The 26,875-nt window shown below is 43.3% G+C and overlaps 1 protein-coding gene across 2 annotated transcripts; it reads left to right on the forward strand.

Annotated features, from left to right (window-relative positions):
- The first annotated feature begins 601 nt into the window (after positions 1 to 601).
- Positions 602 to 18,658, forward strand: LOC311375843 (NACHT, LRR and PYD domains-containing protein 12-like). 2 transcript variants are annotated; one of them, XM_084490879.1, is made up of 11 exons: positions 602 to 681; positions 1,586 to 1,870; positions 2,588 to 2,671; positions 8,237 to 9,995; positions 10,615 to 10,782; positions 11,258 to 11,431; positions 11,905 to 12,078; positions 13,585 to 13,752; positions 16,604 to 16,777; positions 16,954 to 17,000; positions 17,888 to 18,658. In XM_084490879.1, the coding sequence occupies exons 1-11, from the start codon at positions 645 to 647 to the stop codon at positions 18,469 to 18,471; spliced, it is 3,654 nt and encodes a 1,217-aa protein (XP_084347005.1). In that variant the 5' UTR covers positions 602 to 644; the 3' UTR covers positions 18,472 to 18,658. The 2 variants fall into 2 exon arrangements, with proteins under 2 accessions (XP_084347005.1, XP_084347006.1); XM_084490880.1 differs by lacking the exon at positions 13,585 to 13,752 and having other exon boundaries at positions 603 to 681.
- The last annotated feature ends 8,217 nt before the right edge of the window (positions 18,659 to 26,875 follow it).

The raw sequence follows: 26,875 nt of genomic DNA on the forward strand, positions 1-26,875 counted from the left end.
GGAGTGACAGCTCTATGGATCCTCCTGACCTTAAAGATGGAAACAACCAACCTTCTAAGAAAAGGTAAGGGTGTGTCAAATAAACAATGAAATTAAACAACATTCACAAATCCTAACTTCAAGATGGATATTTTTTTTTCTAGAAGAGTCCAGCAGCAGAGAGCAGACTCCCCTGGACCCAGCTGTGTCTCCATGAAGAGTGACCGCTCTATGAAACAACCTCCTCTCTTTAAAGATGCACGCCCCTCCAGAGAGGAGAGGTAGGAGTTTCAAACAGACCATGACAACAGACCAGTTGGTTGTTATCAGACTCTACGATACTGATGTTTACAAGTTAGGAATAAATAGATTCCTAACTAAATAAAATTTAGATTTAAAGTGTGTGTGTGTGTGTGTGTGTGTGTGTGTGTGTGTGTGTGTGTGTGTGTGTGTGTGTGTGTGTGTGTGTGTGTGTGTGTGTGTGTGTGTTCTCTCCACAGACATCCCCACCAGAGGTCAAAGGTTACCAGTGCTCAGTCTGTACAGCATCAAACAGAGCTGATCAAGGTGTGTAAATGTCCACCAAGATATTTGACTTCAGCTCTACGTGAACATTAAATAGCATCTCCATCTGCTAATAGTCTGCAGGCACAAAGCTCTGCTTGATGGACCAGGAGGAACCAGCTGACACCCTGTGGGGCGGTAAGAGACTCTTATTTTGAAAACAGAATGAATAACTATTTTGAAGTGCAGAAGAGACTCTTATTTGTTCTGCTCACACTAAATGATATAATGGGAGATTTATTACATCCGTAACTTTTCAATGTCAACATATCTTTCCTCGGATTAGGGTAAGAGTATCAGGTTAAATGGTTTGATCCTGATATGTAGGGTTATTGTAGGGTTATTGTGGGTCTATCAGGTTAAATGGTTTGATCCTGATATGTAGGGTTATTGTAGGGTTATTGTGGGTCTATCAGGTTAATTGGTTTGATCCTGATATGTAGGGTTATTGTAGGGTTATTGTGGGTCTATCAGGTTAAATGGTTTGATCCTGATATGTAGGGTTATTGTAGGGTTATTGTGGGTCTATCAGGTTGAATCGATCATTTAGGATTAATAGATTTTAATCAATCTATTTATTTGATTCAGCATTGAATCAATTCCCCTTTCCAAGGTGATTATTTCTGTTAATAACCCAAGCTTCATAACACCTCTCGTCTCTCTGTAACTCTTTATTTAAACCGTGTGTGTGTGTGTGTGTGTGTGTGTGTGTGTGTGTGTGTGTGTGTGTGTGTGTGTGTGTGTGTGTGTGTGTGTGTGTGTGTGTGTGTGTGTGTGTGTGTGTGTGTGTGTGTGTGTGTGTGTGAAGAAGTGGTAATGATACTCGTATCTCGACCTGACAACTTTATTGATTTTTGTACCATCCTCACCCATGGAGATGAGAGAGGCCATTAAAGTGTGATTTAGGCGGGAACTTGGGGAAGTGACCTCCCTCTTGAACTGTCGTGGCGTCCGGCCCGAGGACATCGAGGTTCAGTCATTGAAGGCCGGTACATTCCTCAGCACCGATAAATGTAATATTGCCTTTTGCATTCTGTTTCAGAGATAAAAAGGATCCGTAGAGAATTTGTGGCGAATGTCGGAATAGCAACTTTGAAAGGTCTTCTGGATGACCTTTGGGACGAGAAAGTGTTGAGTACCAACGACAAGGACACTGTGTTGGAGGACCAGACGAACAGAGCGGACCGGGCTCGGTGTCTGATCGACATGGTGATCGGGAAAGGGGAGAGTGCAAGTCAGGCGATGATTGATTCTATGTTGAAGAGGGACAAGCCACTATACATCAACCTGGGTCTGATCGTCCCTCCCAGCCCTGCTGATCATGTGGGTGAGTTGTAACTAGGAATGGGTTTTCTCAATAAGCCCTGCCCACTTTATTCTGACAAGGGCCTAACACGAACCAGAGGCTTCTTTATCCTTTCATCTCCTGGGATCCAACCATTAATTATTGTCGTTTCAGGACATTTGTTTAGACTGCATATCCAAAGCCATTCTCCCTACTTTGTTGAAAAGTGTTAAATAATTATAATTTAAACACCCGAACAGCACAGCAGCAGTCTAATGTTTTTGTTTTTTTACAATTCAATTTGTTGTTGGATGAAGCCTTTTATGTTACAGTAATGTTGCAATGAATTGACTGTTTCAGAATTGACTGCTGAATTGAATATATCTGCACCTCAAACAGATCTGACCTGAGGAGAATAAATGGTGGCTTCAGTCTTGAGGAATGAAGAAAGATTTTTTAAACACTAAAGTCACAACATTGTATTCACTGCATTGGTTTTATTTCAAACTTTGACACCTCGCGTGTCCCCCACCCCAGTTCCCAATTAAATGAACATGAACATGTAGATCTAGACATAGATAGTGAAAGAGTGTGTATGTGATCTAGACATATCGAGTATTTATGTGATCTGAACAAAGATAGTAACAGAGTGTAAGTATATCAGACAGGAGAAGGATAGGATGTCTTCACTATAGAAATGTCACGTTCACTACTCAAATACAATCCACAGAAACAATATGGAGTTGTGTTTGTGTCCAGGTCTCCAGTCTGCTATGGAAAGGAGAAAGAGGAGGAGGGGTCCTACCTCTAAGACAACTCTGGGTAACATGGCCGCCTCAAGAGGTAAGAAGAGGATCTCTCTGTCTGTGACTGTTCTCAGAGCCCAGCGGTGATATATCATGACTCCATCATTAGTCTGAGTAAAAATTCTCAAGGTCGTGGATAAAGCACGTTGACAAACTAAGAGAGGTAGAGAAAACCAAAGTTTGAAAGATAAAGACTTTATTATAACTTGTAACACATGAGTTTGTTTGAAATCAGGCTTCATGTTATGTTTCCATTATGTGTGGATTCCTCCTAAATGCACTGGCCAATCAAAACACCCTATGCATCGGGCGTAGAACTTTGACACCTCGCGTGTCCCCCACCCCAGTTCCCCATTAAGGCTGGCTTTACACGACAACCATCTGAACACAAACCGCAAAAGTGGCGTTGCGTTCCCACTTTTCATTCCGCGTTTAGATGAGCATCTTTGGGTGGAAATCTGTGTGCGTACGGTGACGCAAAAGTGTGTGAAATCCGACATGTTTGTTGTGGTTTGCCTGTACTGCACATGGACATGACGTCAACGCATACGGGACGAGAGCCAGCGTGAGCAGCTCAGAGCACACTTTAGCGTTGTTAACCCTTTAGACGGAAACGCAACGGTGGAGCCTTTTTAAGATTTCCACTCTGGAGGGTGGGTTCATTTTTTTGCGTTTTTAAGCCCCGAAAACGCTGTCGCCGTCTAAATGAAAGGCACATCTGATCAAATATTTTGTCGTTTTCACCCGGGAGCGTTGTCGTGTAAAGCCAGCCTAAATGAACATGAACCTAACCTCCTTCTCCGGTTTCTCAGTAGATTAGAACATGAAGAATTTACATCTCTTTACAGTTATATGGGATGTAGAGCAGTGAGGGACTCTTTGATTGAAATCCACTCATCACCTTATTTATTAAACTGATATTAAACATACATAATAAACCATACGTGCTTATGAGATGAAATTGTCAACCATCCCTGGCTTGAGGTAGTTTACATGTGTGACAAACATAATCTTAAGTAAAGCATGTATAACCAAAGAAAACAAATCCCTATACCAAACATATGGGTTAAAGGTGTGACATACATGAGAATAATGACAATCACTTCTACTCTGACAATCAGTATGTATTCAAACAATTAACAACAATACCACTGTCTGTGATTGTGGAATACATTCATAAAGCATCCAGTGTTTGAATCTGACTGTAGTATTAATTAGTTAACCTTAACATACAAGTAGGTATAACTTAAGTGAGAGAAAGACTGCAGAGGGAATAAAAGTCCATTCTTCTTTGTGGCCGTCATAAAGTCCTCCCTGTCTCTTCCTCTCAGGATGATGTGAGCCAGGTATAGAGGCGTTTACAAATATTTAGGGGCCGACTTGGAGTCAGCAGAGTAACCGGGGTTCATCTCAGAGGGCTGTCAGGAGGTGTGAGGGACACATCAATGTCCCTCAGAATGTAGACCTTCATTGACTTTTTCCACACTTATTTCCTTATATGGGCAAGATGATGGCTTCCTTTAAGAATATGGTAAATACACTCATACGGCAGGCAATGTTTAACTTTGACTGTGACTGTGTTAGTGAGTTAGTTTGCCATAACATATAGAACAAATGAAGGGGGCTCCCTTCTTTGTGGCCCTCATAAAGCCCTCCCCGTCTTTTCCTGTCAGGATGAGTGGAGCCAGGTATAGAGGGGTTAATCGTTTTAGGGATCCACTTGAATTCTGCAATGAATCATTCTGTAATTCTGTAAACCAGGTTCATCTCAGAGGGCTGTCAGGAGGTGGAATGAGGGCCATGTGGACAGGCTCTACGGGGGTGCATAAGCATGCATTGCACCCCCCAAAAAAATAGTTTGCACCCTCAATTGAAAAAAGGAGGGAGTGAATTTTTTTAAATTTATAAATATGATAAAAAAAATAAAATACTTGTGACAATTTCCATTAAATACCGTTGTTTGCTGCATTTATTTTGTTCACTAAACCGATAAGAACGTTATTATTATTGTGACAGGTGCGCGTGAACTGCGCCCCGTCCGGCGGCGCGCACGTCAGTGACGTTGAACTTCTTCGGCAGCAACAATTAGGCGTTTTGATATCCGAAAATGTCTTAAAAAGAACACCGCAGAAGAATCCAATACATCAGACAGTATAACCGTTGTGAACGCTAGCACTAGCAACGCTAGCTCAATCCTGCCCGACTCGCTGCCTTTGCCGGCGCCGCTCTCACTCCCGGACAAGCAGCCTTTGCCGGCGAATTATTAATTCATTCTCATATCCAAAGCTTGGATATCAAGCTTTGGATATGAGCTAATGTTGCAGCTGAAATGTTCTCCACATCACAAGACATGATGTGATACCATCTTTTAAGCACAGTAAATGTTTTTGTCCCAACATGTCAGTAGAACTACCCAGAAGTGCTTGTCTATCTACTGGTAGAAAGGCCTGGTGTAAAAAGTGAAGTCTGAACTGAAGCTGGGTCGCTGGTTTTACTATAGTACTGTAATAAGTACTGTAATCTCAGATGCACCCCAAGGCATTCTGTTCTGGAACCGGGCCTGCATGTGGATGTGTCCTTCGTTGACTCTGGGCTTTTTTTTACACTGATTTCCTTCATGTAGGCAAGATAATGATAACCACAAGTTATAAGCGATATTTGTGGATAGAAGGTTAAAATATAAGATTATAAAAAATATGACTATTGCTATCGATGATGTGTGTGAATGTATATCCGTGGAGATTGTCATGGGGAAAAGCAAAAACATTACTGTCAGTTGTGTCTATAGAGCTCCCAGCTCCAGTATAGAGCACTTTACTGGTGTAATGGAAAGCTTGTTGTTGAAGCAGTTGAAGCAATTGATGAGTTTTGTGCTGCAATGTATAGTATGAGTTTTTATCCTACTATCACCAAACCAAGTAGAATAACATCACAATCAGCTACAATAATAGATAATATTTATACAAATTATTTGGAAGGCAATTTAAGCAGTGGGATACTAATAAATGACATAAGTGACCATCTGCCAGTGTTTTTACTATTTGACTGTGAACTTAAATTAAAAGAGGTTGGACCGGAAATAAGACAGAGGAGACTGCGAACTGAGGATAGTATTAGAAAAATGAGAAGTGCACTAGCAGGGCAAGATTGGGGGTTGGTCTATCAAGCAATAGATGCCAACTCGGCTTATGACAATTTTTTAGAGATATTCTTATCAATTTTTGATAGAAGCTGTCCAGTGATACAAAGTAAGAGGAAAGCAAATGGCAATGACAAGCCCTGGATCACGAAGGGCCTGTTGAATGCCTGTAGAAAAAAGAACTCATTGTATAAAAACTATATAAAAAATAGAACAAATGACAGTGAAATTAGATATAAAAAATATAAAAATAAACTTATAGATATAATTAGGAAATGTAAGAAGGAATATTACAATAATATACTTGATAAATGTAAAAATAATATTAGAGGTACATGGAAAATTTTAAACACAATGATCAGAAATAAGAAATCCAGCACCAGTTTCTTTGATTGTTTCATAGGTAATGATAGGACAGGCACTGATAGAAAAGATGCAGTGGAAGCCTTCAACAATTTTTTCGTGAATGTAGGGCCTAATCTGGCAAGTGAAATAAAACCTCCACTGGGGGGAGGCATTGAAAAATATTTCAGTGAAAGAAACCCAGCCACAATTTTTCTGCGAAATACAGACGAAAACGAAATAATGGACATTGTTCGTAAATTCAAGAACAAAACATCGCAAGACTGTAATGGAATTGACATGAATTTAATTAAGCAAGTGATCGATACTATTGTGGACCCTTTAATATATATATGTAATCTCTCATTTAAATCAGGCTGTTTTCCTGACAAAATGAAAGTGGCTAAAGTTATTCCACTATACAAATCTGGGGAAAAAAACCTGTACACAAATTATAGGCCAGTATCAATGCTTCCACAATTCTCTAAAATACTGGAGAAACTTTTTGTGGTTAGGTTGGACAGCTTCATCGATAAACACATGTTGCTCATGGAAAGTCAGTATGGCTTCAGAGCAGGCAGATCAACAGCAATGGCATTGATGGAACTGGTTGAGGAGATAACAAGTGCAATGGATGACAAGAAGTATGCATTGGGTGTTTTTATAGATTTAAAGAAAGCGTTTGATACTATTGACCATGCAATTTTATTACAGAAACTGGAGAGATATGGGATCAGAGGGGTGGGGTTAAATTGGTTAAAAAGTTACGTTGAAAAGAGACAGCAATTTGTACAGATGGGTGTCACGAAGTCTACTCTTGCAGAAATTGTATGTGGTGTACCGCAAGGGTCAATAATCGGACCAAAATTATTTATTTTATATATCAATGATATATGCAATGTCTCAAATATGTTTAACTGTGTGGTTTTTGCTGATGATACGAATGTCTTCTGTGCTGGGAAGAACCTCCATCAACTTTTGAAGGTTGTCTCGGGAGAGCTAGAAAAGCTCAAGTTGTGGTTTGATGTTAACAAATTATCTTTAAATATTAAAAAAACCAGATATATGATTTTTGGAAAGCGGGATAAACATCTAGATATACAGACGGAAGTAGAAATTGACGGAGTTAAGCTTGAAAGAGTATATGAGAATATATTTTTAGGTGTGATCATTGACCACAACTTGTGCTGGAAGCCTCACATTAAATATGTTAGGTCCAAGCTATCACGCACAATAGGTATTTTATGTAAGACAAGACATATACTTAATTATAAATCGTTATACTCACTGTACTGTACTCTTGTTCTTCCTTATCTGACCTATTGTGCCGAAGTTTGGGGTAACACATATAAAAGCACCTTACACACGATATGTGTCATGCAGAAGCGTGCAATAAGAATAGTGCATAATGTGGGGTACTATGAACATACCAATGTATTGTTTTTAAAATCAAGAACATTGAAATTTAGAGATCTAGTGGACTGCAAAACTGCACAATTTTTGTATAAAGCAAAGCACAATCTACTTCCAGGAAAAATCCAAAAAATGTTTGGGGAAAGAGAGGGAGGGTACAACCTAAGAGGGAGAGGGAAGTTAAAGCAACCTTTTGCTCGTACCACGTTGAAAAGTATGTGCATATCTGTCTGTGGAGTGAAACTTTGGAACAGCTTACCAGAAGATATTAAAGATAGTAAAAATGTTGCCCATTTAAAAACAATGTTTAAAAACAATATTTTTGAAAAGTACAGAAGTGAAAATGTAGAGAGCAACAAAGGGAAATAATTAACTTCATTTTGCAACAAACATGAAGTTTTCTTGTTTGTTTGATTCGGACTGTTTTTTAGCTATAGGATTGATATGGGATGATGGGAAATGAGAAATGAGGGTGCGGCAGCTATAAGCTTTGCTTCAGCCGCAACCCTTTTCGACCAGCTGTATAGTATTTGTTACTACCTTGAATTTGTTTTGTTGAAATTTTGATGCTGTGATCGAAATAAACACTCATTCATTCATTCATAAAGCCACTAAATATCATGAAGTTGATCATTTTATAGGAAATATTGATGTTTCCAATGATGTCACCATCTACTAACTGAAGTCTCCTGTTGTTTTCTCATTTAGAATCTGCTGAGTGCCAAAATAAAATCAAGTCTCGTTTGAAGAAGAAGTTCAGCAATGTGTTTGAGGGAATCCCTAAAGCAGGACAGCCAACAGGTCTGAATGACTTCTTCACAGAGATCTTCATCACAGAGGGAGGCAGTAGAGAGGTCAACAAGGAACATGAGGTCAGACTGATTGAAACAGCTTCCAGGAAACCAGCCAAGAAGGAAACAGCAATCAAATGTGAAGACATCTTTAAACAAGATGAATCAAAGAGGACAATATTGACAACTGGAGTGGCCGGCATTGGTAAAACCATCTTAACACACAAGTTCACTCTGGACTGGGCTGAAGGCAAAGCCAACCACGACATACACTTCACATTTCACTTCACTTTCAGAGAGCTGAATTTACTGAAAGAGAAAGAGTTTAGCTTGGTGGAACTTCTTCATCACTTCTTTATTGAGACCGAAGAAGCAGGAATCTGCAGATTCGACCGGTTCCAAGTCATCTTCATCTTGGATGGTCTGGATGAGTGTCGACTTCCTCTGGACTTCCAGAACAACCAGACCTGGACAGATGTCGCCAAGCCGACCTCAGTGGACGTGCTGCTGACAAACCTCATCAGGGGCAACCTGCTTCCCTTCGCTTTTATCTGGATAACCACACGCCCTGCGGCAGCCAATCAGATCCCTTCTGAGTGTGTTGACATGGTGACAGAGGTGAGAGGGTTCACCGACCCACAGAAGAAGGAGTACTTCAAGAAGAGATTCAAAGAGGAGACACTGGCCAGCAAAATCATCTCCCATGTCAAGAAATCACGAAGCCTCCACATCATGTGTCACATCCCAGTCTTCTGTTGGATCACTGCTACAGTTCTCAAAGCATTCAAAAGTGGAGAAGATATGCCCAAGACCCTGACTCAGATGTACAGCCACTTCCTGAGGGTTCAGTCCATACAGGGGGACAGGAAGTATCTTGGGAAAACTGAAACAGATCCAGACTGGAGTTCAGAAAGCAGGGAGATCATTGTTTCTCTGGGAAAACTGGCTTTTAACCAGCTGGAGAAAGGCAACCTGATCTTCTACAAAGAAGACCTGGCAGAGTGTGGCATTGACATAAAAGCAGCCTCAGAATACACAGGAGTGTTCACCCAGACCTTTAAAGAGGAGAGTGGGCTGTACCAGGAGAAGGTGTTCTGCTTTGTCCATCTGAGCATCCAGGAGTTTCTGGCTGCCCTTTATGTCTTTCAGTCTTTCATCGATACTGGTATCAATTTGCTCTCAGAAGAACCACCAACCTCCAGGAAAGATAAACTCCTCCTCCTCTACCAGAGTGCAGTGGACAAGGCCTTACAGAGTAAGAACGGACACCTGGACTTGTTCCTCCGCTTCCTCCTGGGCCTCTCTCTGAAGACCAATCAGAATGTCCTACGAGGTCTGCTGGGACAGACAGGAACTAGCTCACTGACCAATGAGGAAACAGTGTCTTACATCAAGGAGAAGATAAATAAAAAACGTCTCTCTCCAGAGAGAAGCATCAACTTGTTCCACTGTCTGAATGAGCTGAACGACCGTTCTCTAGTGAAGGACATCGAACAGTACCTGACATCAGGAAGTGTCCCCCAAAAAACTCTCTCTCCTGCTCAACTGTCAGCTCTGGCCTTCATCCTACTGACATCAGAAGAGGAGCTGGACGTGTTTGACCTGAAGAAATACTCTAATTCAGAGGAGGGTCTTCTGAGGCTGCTGCCAGTGGTCAAAGCCTCCAAAACATCTCTGTAGGTTCACTAGTAACAGGAATTAAAATACACATGACACAATATACATACAACTGGAATATAAGGTTATAATATACAAAATATCTCTGTAGGTTCACTAGTAACAGGAATTAAAATACATACAATATGCATAAAACTGAAATATATGGTTAAAACAATATGCAAAACATCTCTGTAGGTTCACTAGTAACAGGAATTAAAATACATGCAACAGAATATACATAAAACTGGAATATAAGGTTAAAATAATATGCAAAACATTTCTGTAGGTTCATAACAACATGTATTACTATTCTACTCACAAAAGAATAAACATACTAGTATAATATAAAAGTTATAATAATATACAAAACATCTCTGTAGGTGTACTATTAATGTACAATGTATTATAGTACACATAAGAGAATATTCAGCACAATAGAAGTATTCATTTAAAAAACATTTTCAATCTCAACTAAACAACTATTTAACATTTTACATTGAATATATAATGAACATTTATACATCTAATTATTTTGTAATTTTGTAAACTAATAACATTTCTTCATTATGGAATAACTTAAAGATGTATGTTATTTTAATCATAGTTCCTAACATGTTGTGTTTATTGTGTGTGAAGGCTGGATGGCTGTGGTCTGTCAGAGGATTGCTGTGAAGCTCTGGCCTCAGTTCTCAGCTCCTCTAGTCTGAGAGAGCTGGACCTGAGTTCCAATCATCTGCAGGATTCAGGAGTGAAGCTGCTCTCTGCTGGACTGGGGAGTCCACACTGTACACTGGAAACTCTCAGGTCAGTTTCACTCAATGGTCAAACAGTTACACCACAAGGTTCAATATCAGAAGGCGTTTAGCAGATTTACATCCAGGAAGGTTGCGTCATAAATATATATTTTTCATAATCATAACTCAACATATTTATATTTGTGTTGCCATGACAGTTTAGGTACACATTATATTCTTAGTTTGTTAATGATGGCATGAGGTGTATGTTCTATAACTTTCTTATTCTGATTATCATGTAGTCAGACAGTAAGGTGGGGTTCAGAGTTGTTTAGTAAAGTTGATTAACTGCCTATTCATGAAACTGTATTTTAAGTGAAGTATAATGATAACTTTTGTTTGATAATTTAACATCTATATGACATTCATATCTTAATATTTAATGTTCCAGTTTATTCATATAATTTAATTTTTCATATCTGTAAAGAAAATTCTGATAACATTTAATCACAGTACCTAACATGTTGTGTTTATTGTGTGTGAAGGCTGGATGGCTGTCATCTGTCAGAGAGATGCTGTGAAGCTCTGGCCTCAGTTCTCAGCTCCAACTCCTCTAGTCTGAGAGAGCTGGACCTAAGTACCAATGATCTGCAGGATTCAGGAGTGAAGCTGCTCTCTGCTGGACTGGGGAGTCCACACTGTACACTGGAAACTCTCAGGTCAGTTTTACTCCATGGTCAAACAGTTACATCACAAGGTTCAATATCAGAAGACGTTTAACAGATTTACATCCAGGAAGGTTGCGTCATAAATATATATTTTTCATAATCATAACTCAACATATTTATATTTGTGTTGCCATGACAGTTTAGGTACACATTATATTCTTAGTTTGTTAATGATGGCATGAGGTGTATGTTCTATAACTTTCTTATTCTGATTATCATGTAGTCAGACAGTAAGGTGGGGTTCAGAGTTGTTTAGTAAAGTTGATTAACTGCCTATTCATGAAACTGTATTTTAAGTGAAGTATAATGATAACTTTTGTTTGATAATTTAACATCTATATGACATTCATATCTTAATATTTAATGTTCCAGTTTATTCATAATTTAATTTTTCATATCTGTAAAGAAAATTCTGATAACATTTAATCACAGTACCTAACATGTTGTGTTTATTGTGTGTGAAGGCTGGATGGCTGTCATCTGTCAGAGAGATGCTGTGAAGCTCTGGCCTCAGTTCTCAGCTCCAACTCCTCTAGTCTGAGAGAGCTGGACCTAAGTACCAATGATCTGCAGGATTCAGGAGTGAAGCTGCTCTCTGCTGGACTGGGGAGTCCACACTGTACACTGGAAACTCTCAGGTCAGTTTTACTCCATGGTCAAACAGTTACATCACAAGGTTCAATATCAGAAGACGTTTAACAGATTTACATCCAGGAAGGTTGCGTCATAAATATATATTTTTCATAATCATAACTCAACATATTTATATTTGTGTTGCCATGACAGTTTAGGTACACATTATATTCTTAGTTTGTTAATGATGGCATGAGGTGTATGTTCTATAACTTTCTTATTCTGATTATCATGTAGTCAGACAGTAAGGTGGGGTTCAGAGTTGTTTAGTAAAGTTGATTAACTGCCTATTCATGAAACTGTATTTTAAGTGAAGTATAATGATAACTTTTGTTTGATAATTTAAGGTCAGTTTTACTCCATGGTCAAACAGTTACATCACAAGGTTCAATATCAGAAGACGTTTAACAGATTTACATCCAGGAAGGTTAGGTCATAAATATATTGTTTTCACAAGAATAACTCATCATATTTATATTTGTGTTGCCATGACAGTTACACCAGTATACACCACAAGTTCCATATCAGAGAACAGTTATATTACTCAGATAACTCACTATTTTAAAACGTTTGTTACCTTGTTCAGTACATTTGGTTATATTGGTTACTATTTGGGTTGAACCAATAGGATGGGTTGATATGGAGACTTCAGGGTCATCTGGGGAAGGGTGAAAGGTCACGAGTGAGCGGGAAAAGGAGAGATAGGGAAGAGACAAAGGAGGAGAGTACTTTATTCTCTGTGGAGATTGCCCAGCTAAATTATGTTTAAACATTTACTTCTTAGTTGTTTGACGGTTAAAGGAGTACGGGAGAGAGTGTATGTGGGGATGGTTTTATTCGTGTTTCTGTTTGTGTCGGGGATGTTTTGGACGGTAACCTCAGTCTTCTCCACTCCCTATAACGGTACCAGGACTTTTTCTTGCACGCGTTAAGATCGAAGAGTCTATCGTGTTGCAACACTGAGCCCGTACAGGCCTGCAACATTTATGACGGCATATCACTGACAAAAGGCGCAAGCAAACATGACTTTGAGCGCTCGCACAACTAACACATCCGTGTGCACAAATCATTACTGTAAACACTTTAATTGCACTTGCGCTCAGCAGTTCTTTGATGGCGAGAGCAACAATAAAATCTGTGAGGCAGAAACGATTCATTGAGCGCACACGTAAAGTGAAGCAGCACACAACTGACACCCTTTACCCACAAATGCTGTCTTTGAATAAAACTAAATATTGGAATAAAAAGACACAATATACTACAATAAATGTCATATTAATATACAAATTGCTTTTCAAACCCTACAAAACAACTATTAAATACCATACATTTTACACACAATATACAATAACATAAGGATCTAATGAATTGACTATTATATTTTTGTTAAATTAATAAATCATCTCTAATAAAGGTTTCAACACGATTCTTTCAAGTTTAAAGTAAATGACTTATTTTAAACAGTTTCTTGTTATTCTTGTATTTTAAAAACATGTGTTTATTGTTTATAGGCTGAATGGCTGTCATCTGTCAGAGAGATGCTGTGAAGCTCTGGCCTCAGTTCTCAGCTCCTCTAGTCTGAGAGAGCTGGACCTGAGCACCAATGATCTGCAGGATTCAGGAGTGAAGCTGCTCTCTGCTGGACTGGGGAGTCCACACTGTACACTGGAAACTCTCAGGTCAGTTATCAGCCTCTTCTTCAAACTGCGTCTTGGGGTTGTTTAATATGTAAGGGATGATCCATGAATAAGTGGACTGTTATCAATATAGATATGTATGTTATACGTGATGTAACTCTGGTCAGCTGATGTGAGGGTTAGAGGTTGTTGACCTGTTAACTAGTATGTTATGTATGTTATGTAACTCTGGCCAGCTGATGTGAGGGTTAGGGGTTGTTGACCTGTTAACTGCTAGTATGTTATGTATGTTATACGTTATGTAACTCTGGCCAGCTGATGTGAGGGTTAGGGATTGTTGACATGTTAACTGCTAGTATGTTATGTATGTTATACGTTATGTAACTCTGGCCAGCTGATGTGAGGGTTAGGGGTTGTCATTAGTGTAGACATGGTGATGAGGATTTAGCTGTGATCTGAATATAATGCACCCCTCACCACTAAAACATCACTGGCCGTGGTAAAGTGAAACATGTTGAACAGTAAAGATGTCCTTTATTAACATCATATTAGTTTGGTGTAAGTGATGCTCATGTCCGATGCATTTCTGTTGCTCTTTTCCCTGCTGACAAAACGCTCCCTGGTTCTACACAATGTTAGAACCTGTGGATAAACGGTCTTAGCGTACCAAACACAGCAGACTTCTCATAAGATAAGATAAGATAAGATAGTCCTTTATTAATCCCCCTTAGGAGAAGTGACCAGCAGTACAGTGGGAAAAGAGAGTGCAAACCAAGAGTATATATACAAACACATTTACCAATTTGAAAATAAAATATAACAAAAAACTATTAGAATTAAAACTGCGAGCAGTGTTGAAGGTGCCAAGCCTGAGCCGACCACCGCCCCACTGAGCCGACCGCCCCGGCATTGCGTCTATGAACTGTGGCGATTTTAGTGACAGGCCACACTGTGAATTTCCATTAAAAGTGGCCAAATTTGACGGCACGCCACGGACACGCCCTTCAACGTACAGTCACAAATAGCACAGCGTTTATTCAGCACCACTTTGTGACTGTACTGACCAATTTTGAAGCATATCCGATAAATTCCCTAGGAGGAGTTTGTTCAAATACAAAGCGAAAAATTAAAATGGCCGACTTCCTGTGGGTTTTGGGGCATGGGTCCAAGAGGCTTTTCTGTAGGTATTGGCACGTTATACGTGCCTACCGAGTTTCATACATATTGGTGGGTTTTGGGGCATGGGTCCAAGAGGCTTTTCTGTAGGTATTGGCACGTTATACGTGCCTACCGAGTTTCATACATATTGGTGAAACGTGGCGCAGGGGCTGCTTTTTAAAGATCCTGTAGGGGGCGCTACAAATATGAGAAACACGATTTTTGGTATGTGAGCTACAGGCACCAGTCTACACGTGTCCTGTGAATTTCATATTCATAACTATTACGGTCTCCGCAGAGTGGAAATTTGTCCAAATTTGACGATTTTTAGCCTATGGCGGCCATGTTGTTTTGCCGATCGACTTCATTTCACTTGAGCAGTTGCAACTTTGGGCCCCAGCGGCTACTAAGTCGGTCCCGCTCAAATCAAACATTGCGTCTATGAACTGTGGCAATTGTAGTGACAGGCCACGCCCATTTCGATGCCACGCCCCATTTGAAAATATGTTGGGTTTATCTTATTCAAAATTTGATTCTGAACAACTTTTGTATTGGAGTCAACATCATAGGAGTCCAACTTGATGTTGATTTGAGCAATTAACTATTTTCGCGGTTTAAACCACGCCCGTTTTAGAACTCAATGGCTCATTGGTGCTTTAAACTTTATTGTACAGACTAATCCTTATGTCAGATTGAAGATAATGGGCCATAGATGATATGTGCCAAATGATTTTTGTCAAAGTCAAAAAACCTGGGATCGTTAGGCAATTTACTGTTTTTAACTAAATTCAAAATGGCGGAAAATCTGGGAACCGGAAGTCATAGGTTCTTGAGGCATCTCTGTTCAGCATGTGGATATGCATGTGTGAGCAAAGCATGAGTGTAGGTCAAACCGGTTACGAGATATGCTTGTGCAAAGTTTGCATTTTTGGACAGTTGGTATAGCGCCACCTTTGGGCCAATCAGTGTAATATTTTCTGTCTGCTAGTTTTGGGTCAACCTCTACAGGTCTAGTAAGTTTCATTAAAAGCGTGCAGTCTGTCTGTGTAGGCTGTGTAAGTCAAACGCGTCGGAATAAAAATAATAACAACTAGAATCACAATAGGTTGCCTCGCACTTTGTGCTTGGCACCTAATAAAGATAAACATACTATATACATGTAACAGTCCGTTTGTAGGTGACTTGTGCATTAAAAAATAAATATGACCATAAGTATAAATGTGCCAATGTGTAGGGTTCCTGAGGTAATGAAAAATGAAATAAATAACAAGGTTTAAACAACAATAGTCCTGAGGTGTGGGGTTTAGTCCTTAATCAAGTCTAGAAAAGGAGGTGTTGGGGCTTTGGAGGCGTTGGGAGCGGGGGGGTGAGGTGTTGTAAAGTCTGATAGCTGATGGGATGAAAGAGCCCCCCAAGCGCTTTGAGGCACGTGGCTGAATGAGTCTGTGGCTGAACGTGCTCCTGAGTTGCCTCAGCTCGGCGTAGAGAGGGTGAGAGGGATTGACTCTAACAGAACAATATCTCATTGAGTTGTAGCTATTGAGAAAGGAGCATTTGTTTCAAGTCCAAGATCCTGTTTCAAGTCCAAAGTATTAATAAAGCTTTTACTTGTCCTCCATATGGAATGAATACTCTTTCTAAATGTGTTTACTTTGGTACGAACTGCTAGATAGAATAAATTGTGTGTGTGTGTGTGTGTGTGTGTGTGTGTGTGTGTCTGTCTGTCTGTCTGTAGGTTGTCTGGCTGCCTGGTCACACAGGAAGGCTGTGCTTCTCTGGCCTCAGCTCTGAGCTCCAACCCCTCCCATCTGAGAGAGCTGGACCTGAGCTACAATCACCCAGGAGACTCTGGAGCTGCGCTGCTCTCTGCTGGACTGGAGGATCCACGCTGGAGACTGGACACTCTCAGGTATGGAGAGGACAGCTCACCACTCAGGGACAAAGTCTCCTACAAGGGTTCAAGCCGCTGCTAGATGAAGCGCTTTGAAAAGGCAGCTGTCACTCATGTTGTGTAGAGAGTGATGAGACAGCAGCTGATGAAGGTGAATGTTTCAACATGCTGCTCTCACTTTGTTTCCCCCCCAGTGTGGAGCACGGTGGAGTGTGGAGGCTGAAACCAGCTCTAAACAAGTGTAAGTGTCTGTTCACTTCATGTACGTACATACATACATACGTACGTACGTACGTACGTACGTACATACATACGTACATACATACATACGTACGTACGTACATACATACATACATACATACATACATACATACATACATACATACATACATACATACATACATACATACATACATACATACATACATACGTACGTACGTACGTACGTACGTACGTACGTACATACAAGAACCAGTTCTATGGTTCATCAGTTCATCTCCAGCCTGTAGGGTTAGGGTCAGGGTTAGGGTCAGGGTCAGGGTCAGGGTCAGGGTCAAGGTCAGGGTTAGGGTTAGGGTCAAGGTCAGGGTTAGGGTCAGGGTCAGGGTCAGGGTTAGAGCGTGAGCTCAGCTCGTTCAGTCTGTTGTTTACACAGGTGGCCCTTTGAAGGTTGAGTGCAATGCGTGTGTATTGGGAAATCCAAAAGTTTAATATCTTGGAAGGTATTACAAATATTGTTTAGATATGTACATGTGTGTAATAAGCTCATCAAACCGAACATTTTGATGTATAATATGTTCATGTAGTGTAAATATTGAGGGAGTAAATGCACTTTATACATTTGTCTTGGTTTCAATGTTTTGATTGGGACAGCCACTCACACACACATGGGATTTCTAATTAACTTTAACTGTAATTATCTTAAACACAATGTGTACTATTGCTCAGAAAATCGACAGCACATGATTCCACTATCGTACCTATCACAGGATATTTTTTTGTCTTTATATGTTAATGTTTGAAGAAGAGAGAGCGATCCAAAAAAGAGTCTGAAAGAGCAGTACTAGTGATGATGATGATGATGATGAAGAATGGTTGAGCAGATAATCATGTCTTGTTCTCCGTCAGATGCCTGTGAACTCACACTGGACCCAAACACAGCCCACGGACGACTCTCTCTGTCTGAGGACAACAGAAAGGTGACGCGGGTCAGAGAGGACCAGTCGTATCCGGATCACCCAGAGAGATTTGACTCCTACCCCCAGGTGTTGTGTAGAGAGGCTCTGACTGGCCGCTGTTACTGGGAGGTAGAGTGGGAAGGAGGTGTTTATATAGCAGTGACATACAGAGGAATCACAAGGAGAGGAGGGGGTTATGACAGCGGGCTTGGAGGGAACAACAAGTCCTGGAGTCTTGGTTGTTATGATGATCGTTACACTGCCTGGTACAACGGTAGACTGACAGTCCTCCCTCTCCCCCCCGCTGGCTCTACCAGAGTAGGAGTGTATCTGGACCGGCCTGCTGGCACTCTGTCCTTCTACAGAGTGTCCCCAGGGGGAGGAGGCTCCTCAGACACACTGACACACATCCACACCTTCAGGACCTCCTTCACCCAGGAGGACCTCCTCCCTGGGTTTAGGGTAGAGGGGGAGGAGGGGGAGGAGGAGGAGGTTCAGTATCAGGGGGGATCAGTGTCTCTGTGTCGGCTGTAGAAAGAAAACACAGACGGTCAGCAGGGTCAAGGGTCAGGGTCACACACACACACACAGTAGACCCCCTCCGTGCGCCGCCCCCCCCCCACACACACACACACACAGTAGACCCCCTTCCGTGCGCCACCCCCCCCACACACACACACACACACACCGCCCCCCCCCACACACACACACACACACCGCCCCCCCCACACACACACACACACACACCGCCCCCCCCCACACACACAGTAGACCCCCTCCGTGCGCCGCCCCCCCCACACACACACACCGCCCCCCCCACACACACACACCGCCCCCCCCACACACACACACACCGCACCCCCCCACACACACACACCGCCCCCCCCCACACACACACACACCGCCCCCCCCACACACACACACACACACCGCCCCCCCCCCACACACACACACACTCCGCCCCCCCCACACACACACACACACACACACCGCCCCCCCCACACACACACACACAGTAGACCCCTCCGTGCGCCGCCCCCCCCCCACACACACACACACACCGCCCCCCCACACACACACACACACACACAGTAGACCCCCTCCGTGCGCCGCCCCCCCCACACACACACACACACACACACACACACACACACACACAGTAGACCCCCTTCCGTGCGCCGCCCCCCCCACACACACACACACCGCCCCCCCCACACACACACACCGCCCCCCCCCACACACACACACCGCCCCCCCCACACACACACACACACACACCGCCCCCCCCCACACACACACACACACACCGCCCCCCCCCACACACACACACACACACCGCCCCCCCCCACACACACACACACACACCGCCCCCCCACACACACACACCGCCCCCCCCCACACACACACCGCCCCCCCCACACACACACACACACCCCCCCCCCCCACACACACACACACACACCCCCCCCCCACACACACACACCGCCCCCCACACACACACACCGCCCCCCCCACACACACACACACACCGCCCCCCCCCCCCCCCCCCCCACACACACACACACCGCCCCCCCCCCCCCCCACACACACACACACACCGCCCCCCCCCCCCCCCCCCCCACACACACACACAGTAGAACTGTGTTAGTCCCCCCCTCCGTGCGCCGCCCCCCCCGCGGAAAGTTGTTCAGGTGGGGGGGGGGGGATTACGGTCTGGTGGAGTTGTTGACGGGGGGGGGGGGATTTTTCATTTTTCTTGTAATTTTTCATTTTTTTTAATGTAATGCTGTGCTGTAATGCGGGGAGACAAACACGCACGCAGACAGACAGACACAGACAGACAGACACACACACAAGGGGGTAGCTTAGCAGGTTTTATTAAGATTGAATCTTTAATTTGAAATGTATATTAAATACCTATTGAATGTAAATCACATGTTTTTTATGCTACATTTTTCGTACATTTTCATGAACAGTTTTGTTCTTAAGGACTCTGATATCATTATTTGTGTCCTAACAAGGAACCTGATTTAAAGCAGATTTTATATTTCATTCATAATAAGCAGGAGGTCTGTGTTGTAAAAGACTTTAAACTGAGTATTGATTCCTGGTGTTCTGTTGGGAACCAAACGGCAGCAGAACATGTGGAGTTATTAAAGATACGTGCACACCTGTTTATGATTAGTAAAGTCTGCAGCTTCTATTGTTTCAGTCCTTGTGTTTATTGTGTACATGTAAGGGACTATTTTTCTGTTGTATTTGTGAATGAAGCATAATGGTAATAAACAACTCAGTGGATCAACTGAATGTTCTCGTGTGTTCAGCCCATCATCATTCTCCTTTTATTACTAAATAATGTTACATAAGTGCCTTAAGAATAAGAAGAATATAATAATAATAATAATAATAATGTTGTTCTGATCTCTCTCTCCCCCCTCCGTCTCCCTCTCCCCCCCAGTCTCCCTCCTTTACCTTCTGACCTTTGACCTTTGAATGGACATCTCGACTAACGCCGTCCTCTCTAATTGACCGACCGACCACAGAGCCGGCGGCGCCCTCTGGCGGCCAAACTGAACAGTACAGCCTCAGTCCTAACGGCTCAGAACGCTGCTGATCTGATCTGAGACCAGGTTGATGGTGTCAGGGTACACATTCCAACAAGCCTTCATCGTTTCGACTCTTAGAACAATCTCAGTCTAAAGTTTATATATATAATCTAGTTTTTCTATATATATATCACATATATATATATATATATATATATATATGTGAAGGAGGAGTGAAGGAGTTTAAGTACCTCGGGGTCTTGTTCGCTAGTGAGGGTACGATGGAGCGTGAGATTGGCCGGAGAATCGGAGCAGCGGGGGCGGTATTGCGTTCGCTTTACCGCACCGTTGTGACGAAAAGAGAGCTGAGCCGCAAGGCAAAGCTCTCGATCTACCGGTCGATCTTCGTTCCTATCCTCACCTATGGTCATGAGGGATGGGTGATGACCGAAAGGACGAGATCGCGGATACAAGCGGCCGAGATGAGTTTTCTCAGGAGGGTGGCTGGCTTCTCCCTTAGGGATAGGGTGAGAAGTTCAGTCATCCGGGAGGAACTCGGATTAGAGCCGCTGCTCCTTTGCTTAGAAAGGAGTCAGTTAGATGAGTCTGGTTCATCTGGTAAGGATGCCCACTGGACGCCTCCCTTGGGAGGTGTTCCAGGCACGACCAGTGGGGAGGAGACCCCGGGGAAGACCCAGGACTAGGTGGAGAGATTATATCTCAACACTGGCCTGGGAACGCCTCGGGATCCCCCCGTCAGAGCTGGTCAATGTGGCCCGGGAAAGGGAAGTCTGGGGCCCCCTGCTTGAGCCGCTGCCCCCGCGACCCGACCCCGGATAAGCGGATGAGGATGAGGATGAGGTAGTTATAAACTGGGATAGTTCTAGTTATTAATGTATTTATAGTTATAAACAGGGCTAGTTCTAGTTATTAATGTATTTATAGTTATAAACTGGGATAGTTCTAGTTATTAATGTATTTATAGTTATAAACAGGGCTAGTTCTAGTTATTAATGTATTTATAGTTATAAACAGGGCTAGTTATAGTTATAAATGTATTTATTTTATTCGTAGTTATAAACAGGGCTAGTTCTAGTTATTAATGTATTTATAGTTATAAACAGGGCTAGTTATAGTTATAAATGTATTTATTTTATTCGTAGTTATAAACAGGGCTAGTTCTAGTTATTAATGTATTTATAGTTATAAACAGGGCTAGTTATAGTTATAAATGTATTTATTTTATTCGTAGTTATAAACAGGGCTAGTTCTAGTTATTAATGTATTTATAGTTATAAACAGGGCTAGTTATAGTTATAAATGTATTTATTTTATTCGTAGTTATAAACAGGGCTAGTTCTAGTTATTAATGTATTTATAGTTATAAACATGGCTAGTTATAGTTATAAATGTATTTATTTTATTCGTAGTTATAAACGGCTAGTTCTAGTTATTAATGTATTTATAGTTATAAACAGGGCTAGTTCTAGTTATAAATGTATTTATAGTTATAAACAGGGCTAGTTATAGTTATGAATGTATTTATTTTATTCGTAGTTATAAACAGGGCTAGTTATAGTTATTAATGTATTCATAGTTATAAACATGGCTAGTTATAGTATAATAGTAGCCTATGTATAAATGTATGTATAGTATCTTTGAAGTTAAACTTGATCTCACAATTCACATGAGTGAAATAACGAAAAGTCAGCAACTGCTTGTAATTTGTTCATTCTTCCTGGTGGTTGTGTCTACATTATGTTTTATTCTATAATTAATAAAACGACAGTTGCAACCCTAATGTTTTATTATGACAATCATGATTATGTATTTTCCTCTCTCTCTACATTTTGTGGATTCATACTATGATTCCGACTGAATAATATATGTTTTACATCAATAGTGACTTATAAAGGCTTATCAATTTAAAATGGGGGAATATTATATGTATTATATGAATACTGTCTAATAAAGGTGTAATGTAAAATGGGAATAGACTAAACAGCGACATCTAGTGGCGAGGAACGGGACCGCACGCAAAACGGGATTAAAACGGAGTTTAAAACGCACACACGTTATGTTTGTACAAATAAAACGCATGATCATACTATATGTTGTAATAATCGGAGGTGTATCGATTAACGGAAGACACGGGTGGAGTTAAAGATTTTATTGTTTAAATAAAACGATTTTAAAAATAAGCTTTTGTATCACAATCATGGGCCAACATGAGACTGATGAAGCAGAAGAGAGCTGCGTGGCGTTTACATCGCCAGCAGCGCTGGAACCACAACACAAACACAAATAAATTCAGACGTTTCAAATTATCACATGTAACCGCCGTGAAGACAATATTTTAATTTCCATATACAAAATTAAATTACTTTTTTTCTTTAATAAATAAATTATAAAAACACGACGGCAGTGGTTGGTCGGTCGTTTGGCGGGTTTCCACGCGTCTCGCGCCCCCTCAGCCGTTAGTCCACCAGATCAAACCGGTCAGTTTGAATAAAACGTTGAGCCGCCCAACGGCTCCGGACTCACACACGGTAAACTTTGACCATATTGTAGAAACTGATCTTGAAAATAGTCGGATATGTCTGTTTTAAAGTGATAACTGTGACTTGTTATGTCTCCGGTTTTAATTATGAGTTATTAATGATGAATGCGGTCCTTTTGTCCACCAGGTGGACCGTCGACGCTTCTCGAAGTTAACGGCCCGCTGCCTCCGGACCTGCTGTGAGTACAACACTTATGGGTTTATTTGGTAGAATTATTATCTTGATATTGATATTTGATACGATGTGTAACTATTAGTATATTATTTTAATTCATTCGTATTCGTTTTCGCCTCGTCACGACGGGCCTATCAATGACTCCGTGATGGAGGCGCGCTTTGAAAGACACACACACACACACACACACACACACACACACACACACACACACACACACACACACACACACACACACACACACACACACACACACACACACACACACACACACACACACACGCATTGAATTACAAATAATAAAGAACAAATTCAGATGTTTCAAAGTGTCCCGTGTAAACGTAACGGATGAAATGTTTCAATTTAGTACTTTTTAGACATTTATAACGAAAAGGCGCGGCGGCGGCGCGCACAGCTGCGTGTCGTTCCGCTGATGATTTGGCGGGTCTCGGTGCGGCTCGCGCTCAGTCGGCCGCTGACTCCACCAGATCAAACCGGTTAGATTGAAGGAGACGCTGAGCCGTCTCCAGTACGCGCTTAATATTGACGTTGTTTTAGAACCCAAACGTGGTTAGAAACGTCCGGTTCAAGTTATGAACGTAACTAATGATAACGTCTGGACCTTTGTTCTCCAGGTTGACCGTCGGGTTGACGAACACTTTTTTTTTTAAGTAAAACGGACATCCGGACCTGCTGTGAGTAGGACATTTATTTATAATTGATCTTAATAGTTTACTAAGGCCTACTTGATATGGTAGTTCTGGATGTAATTCGTCGTAAGCTGTTTTTAATTGAGTTAATTGATATTTTTCGCCGGGTGACGGGGCTGCTGATATTTATCAATGACTCCATGATGGTTGGCCGGCGGAAGACGTAGGGGGCGGGGCAATGACGTCACGCAATGACTCCGCATTAGTTTTCGCCGTAGTTAAATGGGAAAAATAACAAATTTTAAATTTTAATAACTTATAGGATTGATAGGATTAATCACTAATTAAAACACACACACACACACACACACTAGCTGTAATACTAATCTCGTTGCTCTCCTTCACAGCTCAAGAAGAAGAAACAGATTCTGTGAGTATAACGATCGAACCATGAAGAAGAAACTGCGAACTGTAAGTCACAACATTTTCTTTTAATGCTGTGGGCTGACAGCTTTTAGTTTGAACCGGTTCTCAGGCGCCGCCCCTCGTAGGCCCTGCCCGCCCCACGTAGGCCCTGCCCTGCCCCTTGTATGTCCTGCCCCCCTCTCTGGCCCTGATCCTTCAATCTCTCTCTCTCTCTCTCTCTCTCTCTCTCTCTCTCCCTCTCTTTCCCCCCCCGTTCTCATGCCTCTCATTCGCCCCTAGAAGATTTTTTTTCCGTCCACTTTCCTACTACATTCCTCAACATTGCATCACATCCCATGTGTGTTGTCCTACTGATAAGGGTGTGGTCTGACTGACCAGAGATGCATGCTAGGGTTCTGCACTGTTTGAGGCCTTCAGTTGTGTAGACGTTCCCCCTCAGGGGAACCCGAGTGTTTAAGAGGCCGTCGACACGTCAGTTACATGAACTGGAACGCCCTTCAGGATGGCGACAGGGACTCCTCAAGGAGACACACCAGGGGGAGAGATGTGAGGGCTGTCCCTCTCAGCAACTAGAACCCAACCTGGTTCCTGCACCTGAGAACCATGGAGCACATTCCAACGTTTCCCTCTGTACGCCTTGAAGCCCAAGCCCCAGTCCCCCCACCACTGGTCTGACCCACCAGCCCCCCCACCACTGGTCTGACCCACCAGCCCCCCCCCCCACTGGTCTGACCCACCAGCCCCCCACCCACTGGTCTGACCCAACAGCCCCCCACCACTGGTCTGACCCACCAGCCCCCCCACCACTGGTCTGACCCACCAGCCCCCCCACCACTGGTCTGACCCACCAGCCCCCCCACCACTGGTCTGACCCACCAGCCCCACCACTGGTCTGACCCACCAGCCCCTCCCCACTGGTCTGACCCAACAGCCCCCCACCACTGGTCTGACCCAACAGCCCCCCACCACTGGTCTGACCCACCAGCCCCCCACCACTGGTCTGACCCACCAGCCCCCCCACTACTGGCCTGATCCACCAGCACCCCCACTACTGGTCTGACCCAACAGCCCCCCCACCTCTGGTCTGACCCACCAGCCCCCCCACCTCTGGTCTGACCCACCAGCCCCACCACTGGTCTGACCCACCAGCCCCCCCACCACTGGTCTGACCCACCAGCCCCTCCCCACTGGTCTGACCCAACAGCCCCCCACCACTGGTCTGACCCACCAGCCCCCCCACTACTGGCCTGATCCACCAGCCCCCCCACCACTGGTCTGATCCACCAGCCCCCCCACCACTGGTCTGACCCACCAGCCCCCCCACTACTGGTCTGACCCACCAGCCCCCCACCTCTGGTCTGACCCAACAGCCCCCCACCTCTGGTCTGACCCACCAGCCCCCCACTTTGGTCTGACCCACCAGCCCCCCCACCTCTGGTCTGACCCACCAGCTCCCCCACCACTGGTCTGACCCACCAGCCCCCCCCACCACTGGTCTGACCCACCAGCCCCTCCACCACTGGTCTCTCCGTCAAACCCACCACTGGTCTCTCTTCTCTCAAAGACCTACAAACCCTCCACTGGTCTCTCTTCTCTCAAAGACCTACAAACTCTCTACTGGTCTCTCCTCTCACAAAGGCCTACAAACCCAGCGCTGGTCTCTCCGTCAAACCCTCCGCTGGTCTCTCTCAAAGACCTACAAACCCAGAGCTGGTCTCTCTGTCAAAACCTCCACTGGTCTCCTCTCTAGGATCTACAAACCCACCACTGGTATCTCCATCAAAACCTCCACTGGTCTATCCGTCAAACCCACCACTGGTCTCTCCTCTCCCAAAGACCTACAAACCCAGCGCTGGTCTCTCCGTCAAACCCTCCACCGGTCTCTCCTCTCTCAAAGACCTACAAACCCACCACTGGTCTCTCCTCTCTCAAAGACCTACAAACCCACCGCTGGTCTCTCCGTCAAACCCTCCAATGGTCTCTCCTCTCTCAAAGACCTACAAACCCTCCACTGGTCTCTCCTCTCTCAAAGACCTACAAACCCAGCGCTGGTTTCTCTGTCAAACCCACCACTGGTCTCTCCTCTCTCAAAGACCTACAAACCCAGCGCTGGTCTCTCCGTCAAAACCTCCACTGGTCTCTTCTCTCTCAAGAACCTACAAATCCACCGCTGGTCTCTCCGTCAAACCCACCACTGGTCTCTCTTCTCTCAAAGACCTACAAACCCTCCACTGGTCTCTCCTCTCACAAAGGCCTACAAACCCAGCGCTGGTCTCTCCGTCAAACCCTCAGCTGGTCTCTTCTCTCTCAAGGACCTACAAATGCACCGCTGGTCTCTCCGTCAAACCCACCACTGGTCTCTCTTCTCTCAAAGACCTACAAACCCTCCACTGGTCTCTCCTCTCTCAAAGACCTACAAACCCTCCACTGGTCTCTCCTCTCTCAAAGGCCTACAAACCCAGCGCTGGTCTCTCCATCAAACCCTCCACTGGTCGCTCCTCTCTCAAAGACCTACAAACCCTCTAATGGTCTCTCCTCTCACAAAGATCTACAAACCCAGTGCTGGTCTCTGCGTCAAACC

Source organism: Micromesistius poutassou (genome assembly GCF_964030765.1).
Source record: "Micromesistius poutassou genome assembly, contig: SCAFFOLD_2591, whole genome shotgun sequence".
Taxonomy (NCBI): Eukaryota; Metazoa; Chordata; class Actinopteri; order Gadiformes; family Gadidae; genus Micromesistius; species Micromesistius poutassou.

Bases quoted from the DNA above. Each gene is read 5' to 3' on its own strand.
- LOC311375843 (XM_084490879.1), top strand. From the start codon at position 645: ATGGACCAGGAGGAACCAGCTGACACCCTGTGGGGCG. The intron at 1,871-2,587 runs GTGAGTTGTAAC...GTTTGTGTCCAG, and splicing joins CAGCCCTGCTGATCATGTGG to GTCTCCAGTCTGCTATGGAA. The intron at 12,079-13,584 runs GTCAGTTTTACT...TATTGTTTATAG, and splicing joins TGTACACTGGAAACTCTCAG to GCTGAATGGCTGTCATCTGT.